This window comes from Panulirus ornatus, chromosome 2, assembly GCF_036320965.1.
Source record: "Panulirus ornatus isolate Po-2019 chromosome 2, ASM3632096v1, whole genome shotgun sequence".
Classification (NCBI taxonomy): Eukaryota; Metazoa; Arthropoda; class Malacostraca; order Decapoda; family Palinuridae; genus Panulirus; species Panulirus ornatus.
The window spans coordinates 7,906,931-7,921,945 of record NC_092225.1 but is presented as its reverse complement, the minus strand read 5'-3'; the positions used below and the strand labels follow the sequence as shown (position 1 = coordinate 7,921,945).

At 41.4% G+C, this 15,015-nt stretch overlaps 1 protein-coding gene across 2 annotated transcripts in view; it reads right to left on the bottom strand.

The window, feature by feature from the left end:
* Positions 1 to 9,115, bottom strand: part of Sb (serine proteinase stubble) — a 197,120-nt gene extending 188,005 nt beyond the window's left edge. For both annotated transcript variants that reach the window (XM_071669768.1, XM_071669778.1), the window contains exon 1: positions 8,699 to 9,115. In XM_071669768.1, the coding sequence (XP_071525869.1) occupies positions 8,699 to 8,705 (7 nt within the window). In that variant the 5' untranslated portion in view covers positions 8,706 to 9,115. The remainder of the gene's footprint in view (positions 1 to 8,698) is intronic.
* Positions 9,116 to 15,015: the final 5,900 nt, after the last annotated feature.

Sequence of the window (15,015 nt, the reverse complement as noted above, 5' to 3'; positions counted from 1 at the left end):
TGTGAAAGAAGAGAGCTGAGAGTAAATGTGAATAAGAGCCAGGTTATTAGGTACAGTAGGGTTGAGGGACAAGTCAACTGGGAGGTAAGTTTGAACGGAGAAAAACTGGAGGAAGTGAAGTGTTTTAGATATCTGGGAGTGGATTTGGCAGCGCATGGAACAATGGAAGCGGAAGTGAGTCACAGGGTGGGGGAGGGGGAGAAAGTTCTGGGAGCGTTGAAAAATGTATGGAAGGCGAGAACTTTATCTTGGAAAGCAAAAATGGGTATGTTTGAAAGAATAGTGGTTCCAACAATGTTATATAGATGCGAGGCGTGGGCTACAGATAGGGCTGTGCGGAGGAGGGTGGATGTGTTGGAAATGAGATGTTTGAGGACAATATGTGGTGTGAGGTGGTTTGATTGAGTAAGTTATGAAAGGGTAAGAGAGATGTGAGGTAATGAAAAGAGTGTGGTTGAGAGAGCAGAAGAGTGTGTTTTAAAATAGTTTGGTCACATGGAGAAAACGAGTGAGGAAAGATTGACAAAGAGGATATATGTGTCAAAGGTGAAGGGAACGAGGAGAAGTGGGAGACCAAATTGGAGTTGGAAAGATGGAGTGAAAAAGATTTTGAGCGATCGGGGCCTGGACCTGCAGGAGGGTGAAAGGCGTGCAAGGAACAGAGTGAATTGGAACGATGTGGTATACCGGGGTCGACATGCTGTCAATGGATTGAACCAGGGTATGTGAAGCGTCTGGGGCAAACAATGGAGTTTTATTGGGCCTGGATGGGTAAAGGGAGCTATGGTTCCGGTGCATTATACATGACGGCTAGAGCCTGAGTGTTAACGAATATGGCCTTTGTTGTCTTTTCCTAGCGCTACCTCGCGCACATGCGGGGGAGGGGGTTGTCATTTCATGTGTGGCGGGGTGGCGACGGGAATGAATAAAGGCAGCAAGTATGAATTATGTACATGTGTATATATGTATATGTCAGTATATATATATATATATATATATATATATATATATATATATATATATATATATATATATATATATATATATATATATATATATACATATATATATATATATAAGTTGAAATGTACAAGTATGTATATGTGCGGGTGTGGACGTGTATGTATATACATGTGTCAGTGGGTCGGTTGGGCCATCCTTTCGTCTGTTTCCTTGCGCTACCTCGCTAACGTGGGAGAGAGCGACAAAGTATAATATATATATATATATATATATATATATATATATATATATATATATATATATATATATATATATATATATATATTGGAAAGAATCACAATTTTGCCCATGATCAAGTATATTTCTACGAGTCCACGGAAAAATGAAACACGATAAGTTCTCAAGTGCACTTTCCTGTAATAATCACATCATGATGGGAGGTACAAGAGAGAAATATATGTCAGTTGACATACAAGGAAGAGATGTACCTAGGACACTATTTGGTATACAAATGATTGTCCAAGACAGACAACGAGCGTATCATAAAATTATCATGTAGACAAGAGGGGGCATTGTTTACAAATTCTATCAACAATAAAGCTATCCAATTTGTATAGACCTTCATTAATATTAAGGTTATAATTCTTTGTGTATTTGATGATAGAAGATTTAATGATATTCCTCGTGGTAATAGAGTTAGGGTTAATAAGTGAGATGGCATTACTCCAGTCAATACAATGATCATAGTTTTTAACGTGATTAAACAAGGCACTTGATTCTTGTCCTGTTCTTATACTACATTTATTTTGCTAAAGTCTAACAAAAAGATCCTTACCAGTCTGCCCAACATAAAATTTATCACAGTTCCTACATGGCACTTTATAGGTGCATCCAGGAGAATTTTCTGGTGAGTTCCTGATTAAGATATTCTTCATAGTATTATTGTTGCTGAAGGCAACATTTACATTATAGGATTTAAGCACTATGGGGGTAAAATAAAATTCTTAATAAAAGGGAGAACTAAAATATTCTTGGTACTAATGGGAGGTTTGGGTTCAACTCTATAAGATGATTTCTTTGCTAATTTAAGGAATTTATCAATGAAAGATCTAGGGTACCTTGCAGTCCAGAGTCTATTATTGATGAGTTTTAGAAGATATATTCTATGGGATCTAAGTATATATATATATATATATATATATATATATATATATATATATATATATATATATATATATATATATATATATATATATACATATATATAACAAACAAATACACAAAGAGATGAGTAGTGACATCAGTGACGTAGACAAGATAGAAAGTAAGGAACGAGGTCACCTCAATGACAGGGAAGACGTTAACTACCTGAAGCCTCTGGAAACGGAGGGAAAACCAGAGGCAGGCCGTCAACACGCTCACGCTTGATGCGGAACGAAAGAAAACGTTTGTACAAAATCTTGAACACGGACTGAGCGTTCGTAAAAGATGAACATGGATGAGCGACACTAGAGGGAATGAGTTGGTCATTTCTGGATAGATTTTAAGACTTGTGTATCGCTGCTTTCACCCCCTGTCTCTGCTGTTTGATTTATGGCTCTGGGTCACTGACAGAGTATATATTCTGGACGATAAGGTTGGGGTGGGTGGGTGGGGCGGCGGCGGCACATCTTAGCACAAGTTGCACGAGACGAGGTGAAACCTTGCTCTTGTAAGGTAGGTGGATGTTCCTACCAAGGGGATGGAGGCTGTGAGATTTCCCCGACACCACCACCAGCTCCAACCAATCATCTCGTCCCTTCCCTCTACCTATCATAGGACGATGCTTCTTCTATAGCCAGACCAGCCAGACCGTTATTGCTCTCTCTCTCTCTCTCTTTATATATATATATATATATATATATATATATATATATATATATATCCTTGTTTCCTCAGCTGTGATATAGACTGGATTTGTGTATGTCTGCTGATAATCCATTGACTCTGTACCCTTGGAAATGGCTAGAAATACAGTCGAAAGTTGGAGCCTCTGTGCTTATTTTCCAGCGAGTTTACTTTTATCAGTGCTTCAAGTGTGTAATTCAGTCCGATGTGTATATATATATATATATATATATATATATATATATATATATATATATATATATATATATATATAAAAGGCTGATTATCAAACGCCTAGTACAAAATATCAGTAAACACACGACAGTCTGTCCCTGTCACTTACGTGCAATTATTATATGTTACTCAACATACACGTTACGCTTAAGTGATACGCTAATAAAATACACCTAACTTATATATATCTTGAATATGAGCTCGAGTGATGCACACAGTTCCGCTACGTGACTATCAACTGATACAGTGAAGATGCTGACGCAATCAAGCCCTGCTAAATTGGTGGTATTCAGCTAACGCGAGACAGTCTCCGACCAAATTTCGTCAAAGTGTAACAAACGCTCAAGTGTTGCAACCCATCGATATGCTCAAGTGATAACTAAAGTGTTGTGTATGAGCCCTCATCATGGTGCAGGTATGTCATGCATCTGGATGAACTCTCTGGTCTCCGCTGCCAAGATACAAAGAGTGTTCAGACTGTGAAGATATTCATTCGTATCAAAATTATATTTTTCTCATCTAGACCTATACGCCCGGGGAATCTGATCTAATTTCCATTAAAAGAGGACATACTTAACACACACACACACACACACACACACACACACACACACACACACATACACACAGTTCCTTGGGCAGCACGAGTGTAAAAATCCCTTCCCATTACAGTACAATTAGATAATTACACACACAAATTATATGTATATATATATATATATATATATATATATATATATATATATATATATATATATATATATATATATATATATATATATATTGGAAAGGATCACAATTTTGCGCGTGATCAAGATATTCCTATGAGTCCACGGGGAAAATGAAACACGAAAAGTTCCCAAGTGCACTTTCGTGCAATAATCACATCATCAGGGGAGACACAGAGAGAGAAATATAACAGTCAGTTGATATACATCGAAGAGATGAAGCTAGGACGCCATTTGGCAAACATGTGATTGTTTTGGACAATCACATGTTTACCAAATGGCGTCCTAGCTTCGTCTCTTCGATGTATATCAACTGACTGTTATATTTCTCTCTCTGTGTCTCCCCTGATGATGTGATTATTACACGAAAGTGCACTTGGGAACTTTTCGTGTTTCATTTTCCTCGTGGACTCATAGGAATATATATATATATATATATATATATATATATATATATATATATATATATATATATATATATATATATATATTATTTTTTTTTTTTTATTATACTTTGTCGCTGTCTCCCGCGTTTGCGAGGTAGCGCAAGGAAACAGACGAAAGAAATGGCCCAACCCCCCCCCCCCCATACACATGTATATACATACGTCCACACACGCAAATATACATACCTACACAGCTTTCCATGGTTTACCCCAGACGCTTCACATGCCTTGCTTCAATCCACTGACAGCACGTCAACCCCGGTATACCACATCGCTCCAATTCACTCTATTCCTTGCCCTCCTTTCACCCTCCTGCATGTTCAGGCCCCGATCACACAAAATCTTTTTCACTCCATCTTTCCACCTCCAATTTGGTCTCCCTCTTCTCCTTGTTCCCTCCACCTCCGACACATATATCCTCTTGGTCAATCTTTCCTCACTCATCCTTTCCATGTGCCCAAACCACTTCAAAACACCCTCTTCTGCTCTCTCAACCACGCTCTTTTTATTTCCACACATCTCTCTTACCCTTACGTTACTCACTCGATCAAACCACCTCACACCACACATTGTCCTCAAACATCTCATTTCCAGCACATCCATCCTCCTGCGCACAACTCTATCCATAGCCCACGCCTCGCAACCATACAACATTGTTGGAACCACTATTCCTTCAAACATACCCATTTTTGCTTTCCGAGATAATGTTCTCGACTTCCACACATTCTTCAAGGCCCCCAGGATTTTCGCCCCCTCCCCCACCCTATGATCCACTTCCGCTTCCATGGTTCCATCCGCTGCCAGATCCACTCCCAGATATCTAAAACACTTCACTTCCTCCACTCATACAATTCGCCATATCCCGCGTTAGCGAGGTAGCGCTAAAAACAGAGGAGTGGGCCTTTGAGGGAATATCCTCACTTGGATCCCTTCTCTGTTCCCTCTTTTGGAAAATTAAAAAAAAATGTGAGGGGAGGATTTCCAGCCCCCCGCTCCCTACCATTTTATGTCGCCTTCTACGATACGCAGGGAATACGTGGGAAGTATTCTTTCTCCCCTATCCCCAGGGATAACATATATATATATATATATATATATATATATATATATATATATATATATATATATATATATATATATATATATTTATATATATATATATATATATATATATATATATATATATATATATATATATATATATATATATATATATATATATATATATACACACTAGTGATGTGATTACATCACGAGTTAAAAATTCTCTCTCGGGAAGATAACATCATTGTCAGTGAACGGAGAGGGATACAGAAGGCTACAAAACTTTTCACCCTAATAGAGTCCATCATTTCCCTACAGCTGATCTGCAGTGCAGTCTCGAAGCTGCAGGAGCCCTGATAAAGGTGTCCTAAGGTTATATCATTAAATTAAATCTCATTCGACCTGAGAAGTTTTTACCAAGGGTGTAACACCTGCGTACGTTTAGGAACAGAGGAGAGTGAGTGGTTCCAAGTGAATGTTGGTTTGTAGTAGGGGTGTGTGATGTCACCATAACTATTCAGTTTGTTTATGGGTGGAGCGTGAGGAAGGTAAATGCAAGGGTCTTGGAGAGGAGGGTGATCATACTGTCCGTAGGGGTTGAGGGGCCTGGGAAGTGAGTCAGTTGTTTGCTGATGACACAGCACTGGTGGCAGATTCGAGTGGGAAAATCTAGAGGTTAGTGACTAAGTTTTGGAAAATGTATGACAGGAAGAAGTTGAACGAAATGTGAATAAAAGCAAGGTTGTTAGGTTTAACGTGGCAGAGCAACAGGTTAGCTGGGGTGTGAATTTCAATAAGGAAAAATTGGAGGAAGTTTTTTCGGAACCTAGAAGTGGACATTGCAGCGAATGGGTAAGAGGCTGAAGATTCCGAGAGCACTGAAAAATGTATGAAAAGGCAGGTCGTCATTCAGGAGGGCGAAAATAGGTATGTCTGAAGGTAAAGTAGTCCTAACGATGTTATATGGGCGAGAGGCATGTGCCGAGGAGGATGGATATGCTGGAAATGATATGTTAATAAAAGGGTAAGAGAGAGATGTGTTAATCAAAAGAGTGTGTTTGAAAGAGCTAAAGAGGGTGAGCTATAATAGTTTGGACGTATATTACGCCAGTTACTACCGCCGAACGGTCACTGAATTCGTTACTCTACAAAAGATTTTCCAGCACCTCAATAACTCCATTTATTGACAGCATCAGTAATCCGCAGTGGAGACGTCGCTGAATCGGTTCTAGAACATGACAACATTCATACTTAACTCAATATGCGTCGTTGCAGTTGTTGATTACCTCAGGTTCACATCGCTCTCGGGCTGAGTTAACGTTTAAAGAGATTTTCCAAAACCAGTACCAGCGGCACATTGCGCTACAGTCCTCTGGGGTGTAGCAGCTAGCGTTGCTGACAGTGAGGCATTCACGGGCCGGATGGGGTCGAGTACGTATAGGTTCGGATCTTGGTCGCGGTATTCAACCCAGCTGCTCAGCCTTCCGGATGAGATGGGTCGATAAATTGGGCACCTGGTTTAGGCTAGAATATATATATATATATATATATATATATATATATATATATATATATATATATATATATATATATATCAATGACATGGCCTTGATCAGGATATTCAGTTTCCTGCGCCGTCTCATTTAACATATAAAATCAGCGTCAGTATGATCCGCCAGACATCATAGTTGTACACTGCTGTTGCCGGCCGATTCCTATTGTCTTTGTCTTGTCCTCAAGGTTCCAGTCACGGACGAAAGTCCTCATCGAGGCCAGGAGCTTTCTGATGAAGGCTGCAAGACTGTCTAATGATGAGTTGCGCAGCTGAACCAGACGGCCACGGACACAAAAGCATCACACATCTTCACGTGACCCCCAGAGGACTGTTCCATAATCGTCTCCTGATGCTAAATTTCAGAGAAAGCTTCGGGCGTGACACTGTGGTGTTTCCTCTGACCACCACACCTTATTAGCCCTTCATGCACCTCAGGTCTAATATTTTTCTCTGTACTTCAGATATTCTCACAAAATCATCTGGTCACAAAAATTCTGTACCAGGAGTATGTACACTATCCGATGGGGAAAAAGGCAATATTCTTGAATCTATTTGCCTTACACATACTTAAAAGCAGTAAGGAGTTAAGTAATGTCAATATTTTTCACTTCAATAACTTATATACAGGTTTAGGCGCAAGTCGTTCGTAAGAGAAAATCTTCTTCATCTTTCACTTGTCAAGGAACTTTTTGTTGCTGATACTAGTGAACAGGATCATCCCCGCGTCACTGCAACCTGAATCATGGACAGACGCCCGGATCTTACAGGTACCTCATCCATGGCAGAGGGACACATGGATCTTACGAACAATTCAACGTTGAAAAAGAAGAACACAGCGATCTTACAGCCACTTCAGCCATAACAAAACAGGCCACCGCGATCTTACAGAGGTTCAACCACAACAAACACCACCAAGATCTTTCACCAGTAAGCAAGAGGGCCATCGGGATCTTACGGACGTTCATCCATAATGAAAAACACCAAGATCTTTCGCCAGTAAGGGGACCACCAAGATCTTACGAACATATCATTCATTACAGAGAGTGACAGAGAGATACCAGACTATGATATTCTCCTGTACCACATACAAGCAAACTTAACAAATCGTATTTCCCATATCTCCTGCTTCATCTTTATTACTATGGCATTCATATATGATGGATATACTGTTATCATTACTAGACCGCTCATGTCTATGCCTGGTACGGGACCTTTTGTTACGACGGCCCTTCCCCTGACTGGTACTGTTTATAATTTAGATAGTCTCTCGCTTGAGGAAAAATGCTGCTCGCTATGAGAATCACTTCAATTAAGACTAAATCTATACAGGGTAAATTCTTAAGGAGGAGGAAGCTTCACACCAGTTTACAATTTCTTAAAGACCTCGCTCGATTCGGGACATCCATCCAGCGCACGATGGTTAGAGGGGAATTATTTCTCTTTTATTTCATTGTTTTGCAGGCGTCCTAACCTGATAGTAATTCGCACATATCACGAGTACACTTGGTTGGTACAGAGACAACTTACCTACTTACAACTGCCTAGGGTAGAAACATCGCGTGAATCCTAATGTTTGTTCGAAAGGTGAAAAAAAAAAAAATGCTGTAGGTTGTTAAGCTAGAGTCATGCAATATGAATCATCATAAAGACACCTCATGATGCGAGGAAAGTCTGAACTTCAGAGTATGTTTAAGTTTCACCAGGTACGAAAACTGTAAAGATAACATTTCAATGGTGAGGTCAGAGGCCGTACTGTTATACCCGAGCCGCACCGCGTCGTGCTCAACAGTCTCTCAACCAGTGCAACATATGTATCAAATGAGAAAGACAATGTCACGTACCTCTCATGATGAGTAATGACTGGTGTTGGTCAGTGACAGCACTAAGGATGAGATAACCAACACACGAAACACACTGTTCCACTGCGTCACTTCATCAGCACCACCGTAAGTCCCTTCTCACGATATGTATTCCAAAAATAAAGATATTTTCCCCTCTATTCTACACTATATATACTGTGCTTCCAGTTTTCTAAATCCTCGCTCAGGCTAGGCATGTTCCGCAGGGTAAACTATGAGCTTAACACCGGTATTACGGGGAGGCCTTGTGGCTACAGACAGTCGTAAAGATTTCCCGACGAGACGTTATCAAGAAGTCTGTGTAATAGTAAAGGCGTGGGAAGTAGGTAAGAGTTAGCTCGAGGTGTGGAGGCGGAGGGAGAGAGGTGTGAGCCGAGAGCAGGCTCCGGGACGAGTGACTGGCCACGAGAACCCGCGCCCCACTTTTACTTTCTGCCGCGACGGTTGTGTAAGGAACGTTTTGGGGGATGCCCGCGCCCACCCCGACCTGTCCGTTCCGGGAGCCAGGTACTGAGGGGGGAGGTGCGGAGTTGTTGGCCTGGTCAAGTGAAAGTACCGCTGGGGCTTTTGATTACATGAAACCAGCAGGAAAGGTGGCGTCTACAAGGAGGTGACGAGGTGAGTGACCCTCTTCCTGATGGGAAGTCAAAGTAAGGCACTTGTTTCCTGCCTGGGTTAAGGAAAGTGGAGCCTTCATACGTAGGGAGGGAATTAGAGGGAGGCATTCACGCAAAGAATTCGTTCCTCTCTCTCTCTCTCTCTCTCTCTCTCTCTCTCTCTCTCTCTCTCTCTCTCTCTCTCTCTCTCTCTCTCTCTCTCTCTCTCAGCACTATTACTGCGTTTTAATATACCTTTGAAAATCTAATACTAAAAAGTCTAAGTAGTTATGGCAGTCACGACGCGTCCTGTTGTGGACCACGGGTGGTCAGCGATACGCGCCGGTTTTCAGAAGCTACAACAGGAAGGTTATATGAAGCACACAAGACCGTCTCCTACTTTCCCTAAACCTCGACAGCATATATTTACGATACAGATCTGCTCTGATTATGAACCTTTAAAGTACACAATATACCATATAGATTATATCATATATTACAACATTACATTATTCTAGACTACACACACTTGAGAAATCATCTCTGAAAAATATTCCCTAGAGATATTCCACCAACTTTATTTAACAAAATCTGTTGTTATTATTCGCAGTGTAGCGTTTAGTGTTGCTGGCCATGACGCACACAGGCCGCTCGGGGTCGAGCGCATTGGTATGAATCCTGGTTGCAGCAGTCGGTCCACAGTCAACCCAGCAGCTGTGTATCCTCCCCAAGGGATTGGTAAGTGAACTGGTCACCTGACTCAGATGAGGCTATATATATATATATATATATATATATATATATATATATATATATATATATATATAAACCCTGATTGTTATATTTCTCTCCTGTGTCTCCCCTGATGATGTGATTATTACACGAAAGTGCACTTGGGAACTTATCGTGTTTCATTTTCCCCGTGGACTCTTAAGAATATATATATATATATATATATATATATATATATATATATATATATATATATATATATATATATATATATATATATATATATACACCGTTAATAAGAAGGCCTTGATTAAGGTATTCAATTGTTTGTGCCGTCTCAGCTAAGACAATGAAAAGGTATAAAAAATAATCAATAAGACTAATCATACGTAACTCCTGCTAAAGAAGTTGATCATTCCACAATGAAACAATAATTTCATGATACACTTAAAAGAAAAATAAAGATCTCTCGACGTGTCACACTCCCATTCTTCAGTCCGTTGACCACAGTCATTTCCAACGAAAACGCTTTTAAAATAGGTTTGGTCACAGCCATCCGGGGGTAGGGGAGGGAGGGAGGGTTGGGGGGGAGGAGACTATGACCATCCCCCACCCCTTCCTTTAACGATGACGTCACCGGAAACATCCAAAATCCTGCGTGTAGCGACCACCTTCATTCTGTCTTCTATATACGGGTGGCCTCTGCAAGAGCTACGAGAACACAGCGATTAGAATTCCCAGTCACACTGTTGGTCGTCAGACTGAGTACTGTTCTCAGAGCTCCGAATCACATGATTAGACGGAGTACAAACACAATCCTCGAAAAAAATTCTGAATCACACTATGAGACGAAGTTCAAGAATGATGCTCAGAACCCTGAACCACACTGTTCAACGGCGTAGGGACACAATCCTAAAGAAATAAACTCATAAGTACATTATTAGATGAAGTACAGAAGCAATACTCTCAAGAAGAAAAAAACTTTGAATCACAATGAACGACGAAGCACAGAATAAAAATCTGCAAAAGAAACTTCGAATCATATGGATCCTGTCTTGGGTCCTGTTCGATACCAAGACTCGCTTCTCGGCCTTTTGGCTAAGATCAAAGTGATAGCAAAAGACTGATCCTTGAAATCATACCATTTTCTAATCCATCATCTTCTGATGTCATGATATCTTTTGTTTTCAAGGTATGGAATATACAGGCATCACGACGAGCGGTCCTCTTGGTTGCTTAACTGATCGGTTCCCCGTGAGTCACATAGACGTATCCGTCACTTGACCCGTCATGGGTCGCTCAAGGATATGCTCCAGCCGCCCTACAGACTGTGACGTCACGTGACCTAGTTGCTCTTGCTGTAGGCACCTCCGCTTACTGCAGCGGAAATCCTCCCGCCTTCCCCCTCCTTCACCCCCAGACTACGGGGGAGGGGGGGATGCTTAAGCGCTCCCCCGACCTACCCCTGCACACCCACCCCTACCACCCTCTCGTTCCGTCTCCCTTCACTCCCAGGTGATCACATCATAACTACAGAGTGACGTCTCTCGCATTCCTCCAATTAGGTCGTTCAAGAAACTACGTGGTCAGTTCTGGATTAACTTTCACAGTAAGGTTCGTTGCAGCCAAACTAAGACAGATCAATTCTTACAAATCAACAACACTGTCACTTGTAGCAATCCCTATATCATTTAAAGTTCATGTGTGTGTGTGTGTGTGTGTGTGTGTGGTGTGTGTGTGTGTGTGTGTGTGTGTGTGTGTGTGTGTGTATGTATGTGTGTGTGTGTGTGTGTGTGTGTGTGTGTGTGTGTGTGTGTGTGTGTGTGTGTGTGTGTGTGTGTGAACTTAACTTACAGCGAGGAAATGCTTTATATTTTTTTTTTTCATTTGTAATGACGAGATATAAATAGCTGTCGGGAATGAAGCACATTCCAGCCCGTGGCAGTACAGACAGCTATGTCACTGAGAACGTGTGGTCACTTGGCTCGTGTTCAGACGCGTCATCCACATGATACCACACACACACACACACACACACACACACAGTACGGCGTCCTACTAAAATTGAAGCAAGCCCAAACTGGAAACACGTCGAAAGGGAGTTCTACACAGGTGGCGTCTCATGCCCTAGTCAGGTCAAGGGGCACCACCAGTGTGTGAATCCCTCCACCAACTATACAAATAGGTAAAAACGCAAGATTCACGACCGTTTCCCGTTCTGCTCAGGTCACTCTATGGCTGCCTCTCGATGACAGACAAAGATACGTCTTGCATCAACACCACAGTTTGGTCTGATCGGTACTTTCAATCACATTTCTAAGAAGAACATAAACTGCCATTCACCGCACAAACTTTACCTAGAGACTTAAATTCAGTGGTGACGGGCAAATGTTTGCTCATGTAAACCGTACTACCCGGATTTGTCAAGTCGACAAGTAGCATTTATAACGTACTAGACAGTGTTCAGTGGTTGAAATAACATTACCAGTACTGACAACGAAACTCCCTCAGGTGCAACTACGAATTTTCTTTCACAAGAAGGTTTACAAGTTCATTCCAGGATGTAAACTCTAAAAATGGACCGTCTACCTCACAGGGGATCGAGAGGCTGTAAGCAAAGTCCCGTGTAGGCCTCAGACCAGGCGAATCTTTCAACATCGTATATACCTCAAACAAATATGGAAATATATCGTTTCCATTTGCTAATCCGTCAGAGATATCACTTATCGTTGCTTACAAACCATACCTCTCAGATTTTTCAATACAGCTAACACAAAAAAAGCTCCTCTGAGTTAATCTATAACACCCACCTGGGCGTCAGACGGGTGCCCGGCTGCAGCGAGTAACTAACGTGAATCTCACTCGAAAATTCGTGAGAAATTTCTCTTGTGGCGAGATTGTGGAAAACCCCGAACTGACCATTTGTAATGTACGATGACGTCTAGTCTTGTACTTTGGAATCATACTGTTACACCTGGTGCAGAAAACTATGAAGACATAATTTTCGACCGAGAGATTACATCTAATTTCAGATGATACCCAAAAACTTAAATCAATAAACAGAGGAAATACAGAGAGCAGAAGACCTGATGATCTAAGACAAGGTTATCTGCTGGGGATAAAGAAGAACAATAGCAAGGTCTCCGCTGTCTCACTGTATACATACACTGCAGTACTGAGGCAAACACTCTATGATAACACATCCACCAGCGACTCATCCTCCTCTGAGAAAAACTAGGCCTTGGGTGATAGTGTTGGTCCAAGAGACAGTAACACCAAGAGCACAGCAGCAGCTGCTGCGTCACGACTGACCAACACAACCAGTCATCCAGCACCCAATGGCTCCCATATTCTATCCAGATTCCTCGAGTCTTTATGATGCTTGATCTATGCCGAGGCATTGGTGTGACTTAGTTCGAAGATTAATTTCTCGAGCACGGCAGTACGGACTTTTGATATATTGAGCCCATCAAGCCCGTCGTGCTCAAGGGCTGTATCTCGTCATGTACAAGGACCGTACCCAGTCATGCACTAGGGACCGGACCCCGTCATTCTGAGTCAAGGATCGTATCCAGTCATGCTCATGGACCGTACCCCGTCATGTTCAAGGACAGTACCCCGTCATATATAAGGGCCGTACCCCGCCATGCATAAAGACAGTACCCCGTTACGCACAATGACAGTACCCTGTCATGCACAAGGACCGTATCCCGTCATGCTCACTGATCGTAACTCATCATGCTCAAGGTGGCTAAACACCTAATCAAAAGAAATAATTCCCACAAGAAGAAGGAAAAATTACAGACTTAACTTAGAAAAGTAGTACTTGTGGCATCCACAGTTGTACCAAATGCTCCTAGTGACACGAAAAATCTATTTCTGAAAAATGTAAACCAATCTACTAATAAGAAATTAAAATAATGCCCACATAACTACTCTTAAGATGCAACGAGTTATATAGACATTTAACACGTGAAACCTTCAGTTTCTGCAACGCTTTCACAACCAGTCTATCACTCTACATTATCCTTAAACTCTTACCTTGATGGGCGTGCCCGTGGCCAGGGGTGGTAGTGGTGGGACTGAGTGGGTTAAAGGCGGATCATGAACCTCACACTCTCTCTCTCCTTTCCATTCACTACCATTAACGGTGTGCGTCAAGGTTACAAACTCTCTCCACGCCTGTTCAGCATACAGATGGACGATATATACAAACAGAGCTGAACTGCATTAAAATCTGTTTGCTTCTTTGGTAATCCTGTAATTCCTCGTACCCTTCATGATCGTGGTGTTGTATGTCTTTAATTTAACGATTTGAGCACGCTTGTGCTTAACTGCCATATCATATATATATATATATATATATATATATATATATATATATATATATATATATATATATATATATATATATATATATATGGCCTAACCCACTCACATGCACATGTATATACATAAACGCCCACACATGCACATATACTTACCCATACATTTCAACGTATGCATACATTTACATACGCAGACATATGCATATATACACATGTACATTTTCAGACATGATGCCTTCATCCATCTCTGTCGTCACCCCGCCATACGTGAAATGGCACCCCCCTGCCTCCGTGCGCAAGCGAGGTAACGCTAGGAAAAGACAACAAAGGCCATATTCGCTCACACTCAGTGTCTAGCTCTCATGTGTAATACACCGAAACCACAGCTCCCTTTCCACATCTAGGGCCCAAAAAAACTTTCTATGGTTTACCCCAGACACTTCACATGCCCTGGTTCAATCTAGTGACAGCACTTCGACATCGGCATACCACATCGTTCCAATTCACTCTATTCCTTGCACGCCTTTCACCCTCCTGTATGTTCAGGCCCCGATCGCTCAAAATCTTTTTCACTGCATCCTTCACATCCAATTTCGTCTCGCACTTCTCTTCATTCCCTCCACCTCTGACACATATATCCTCT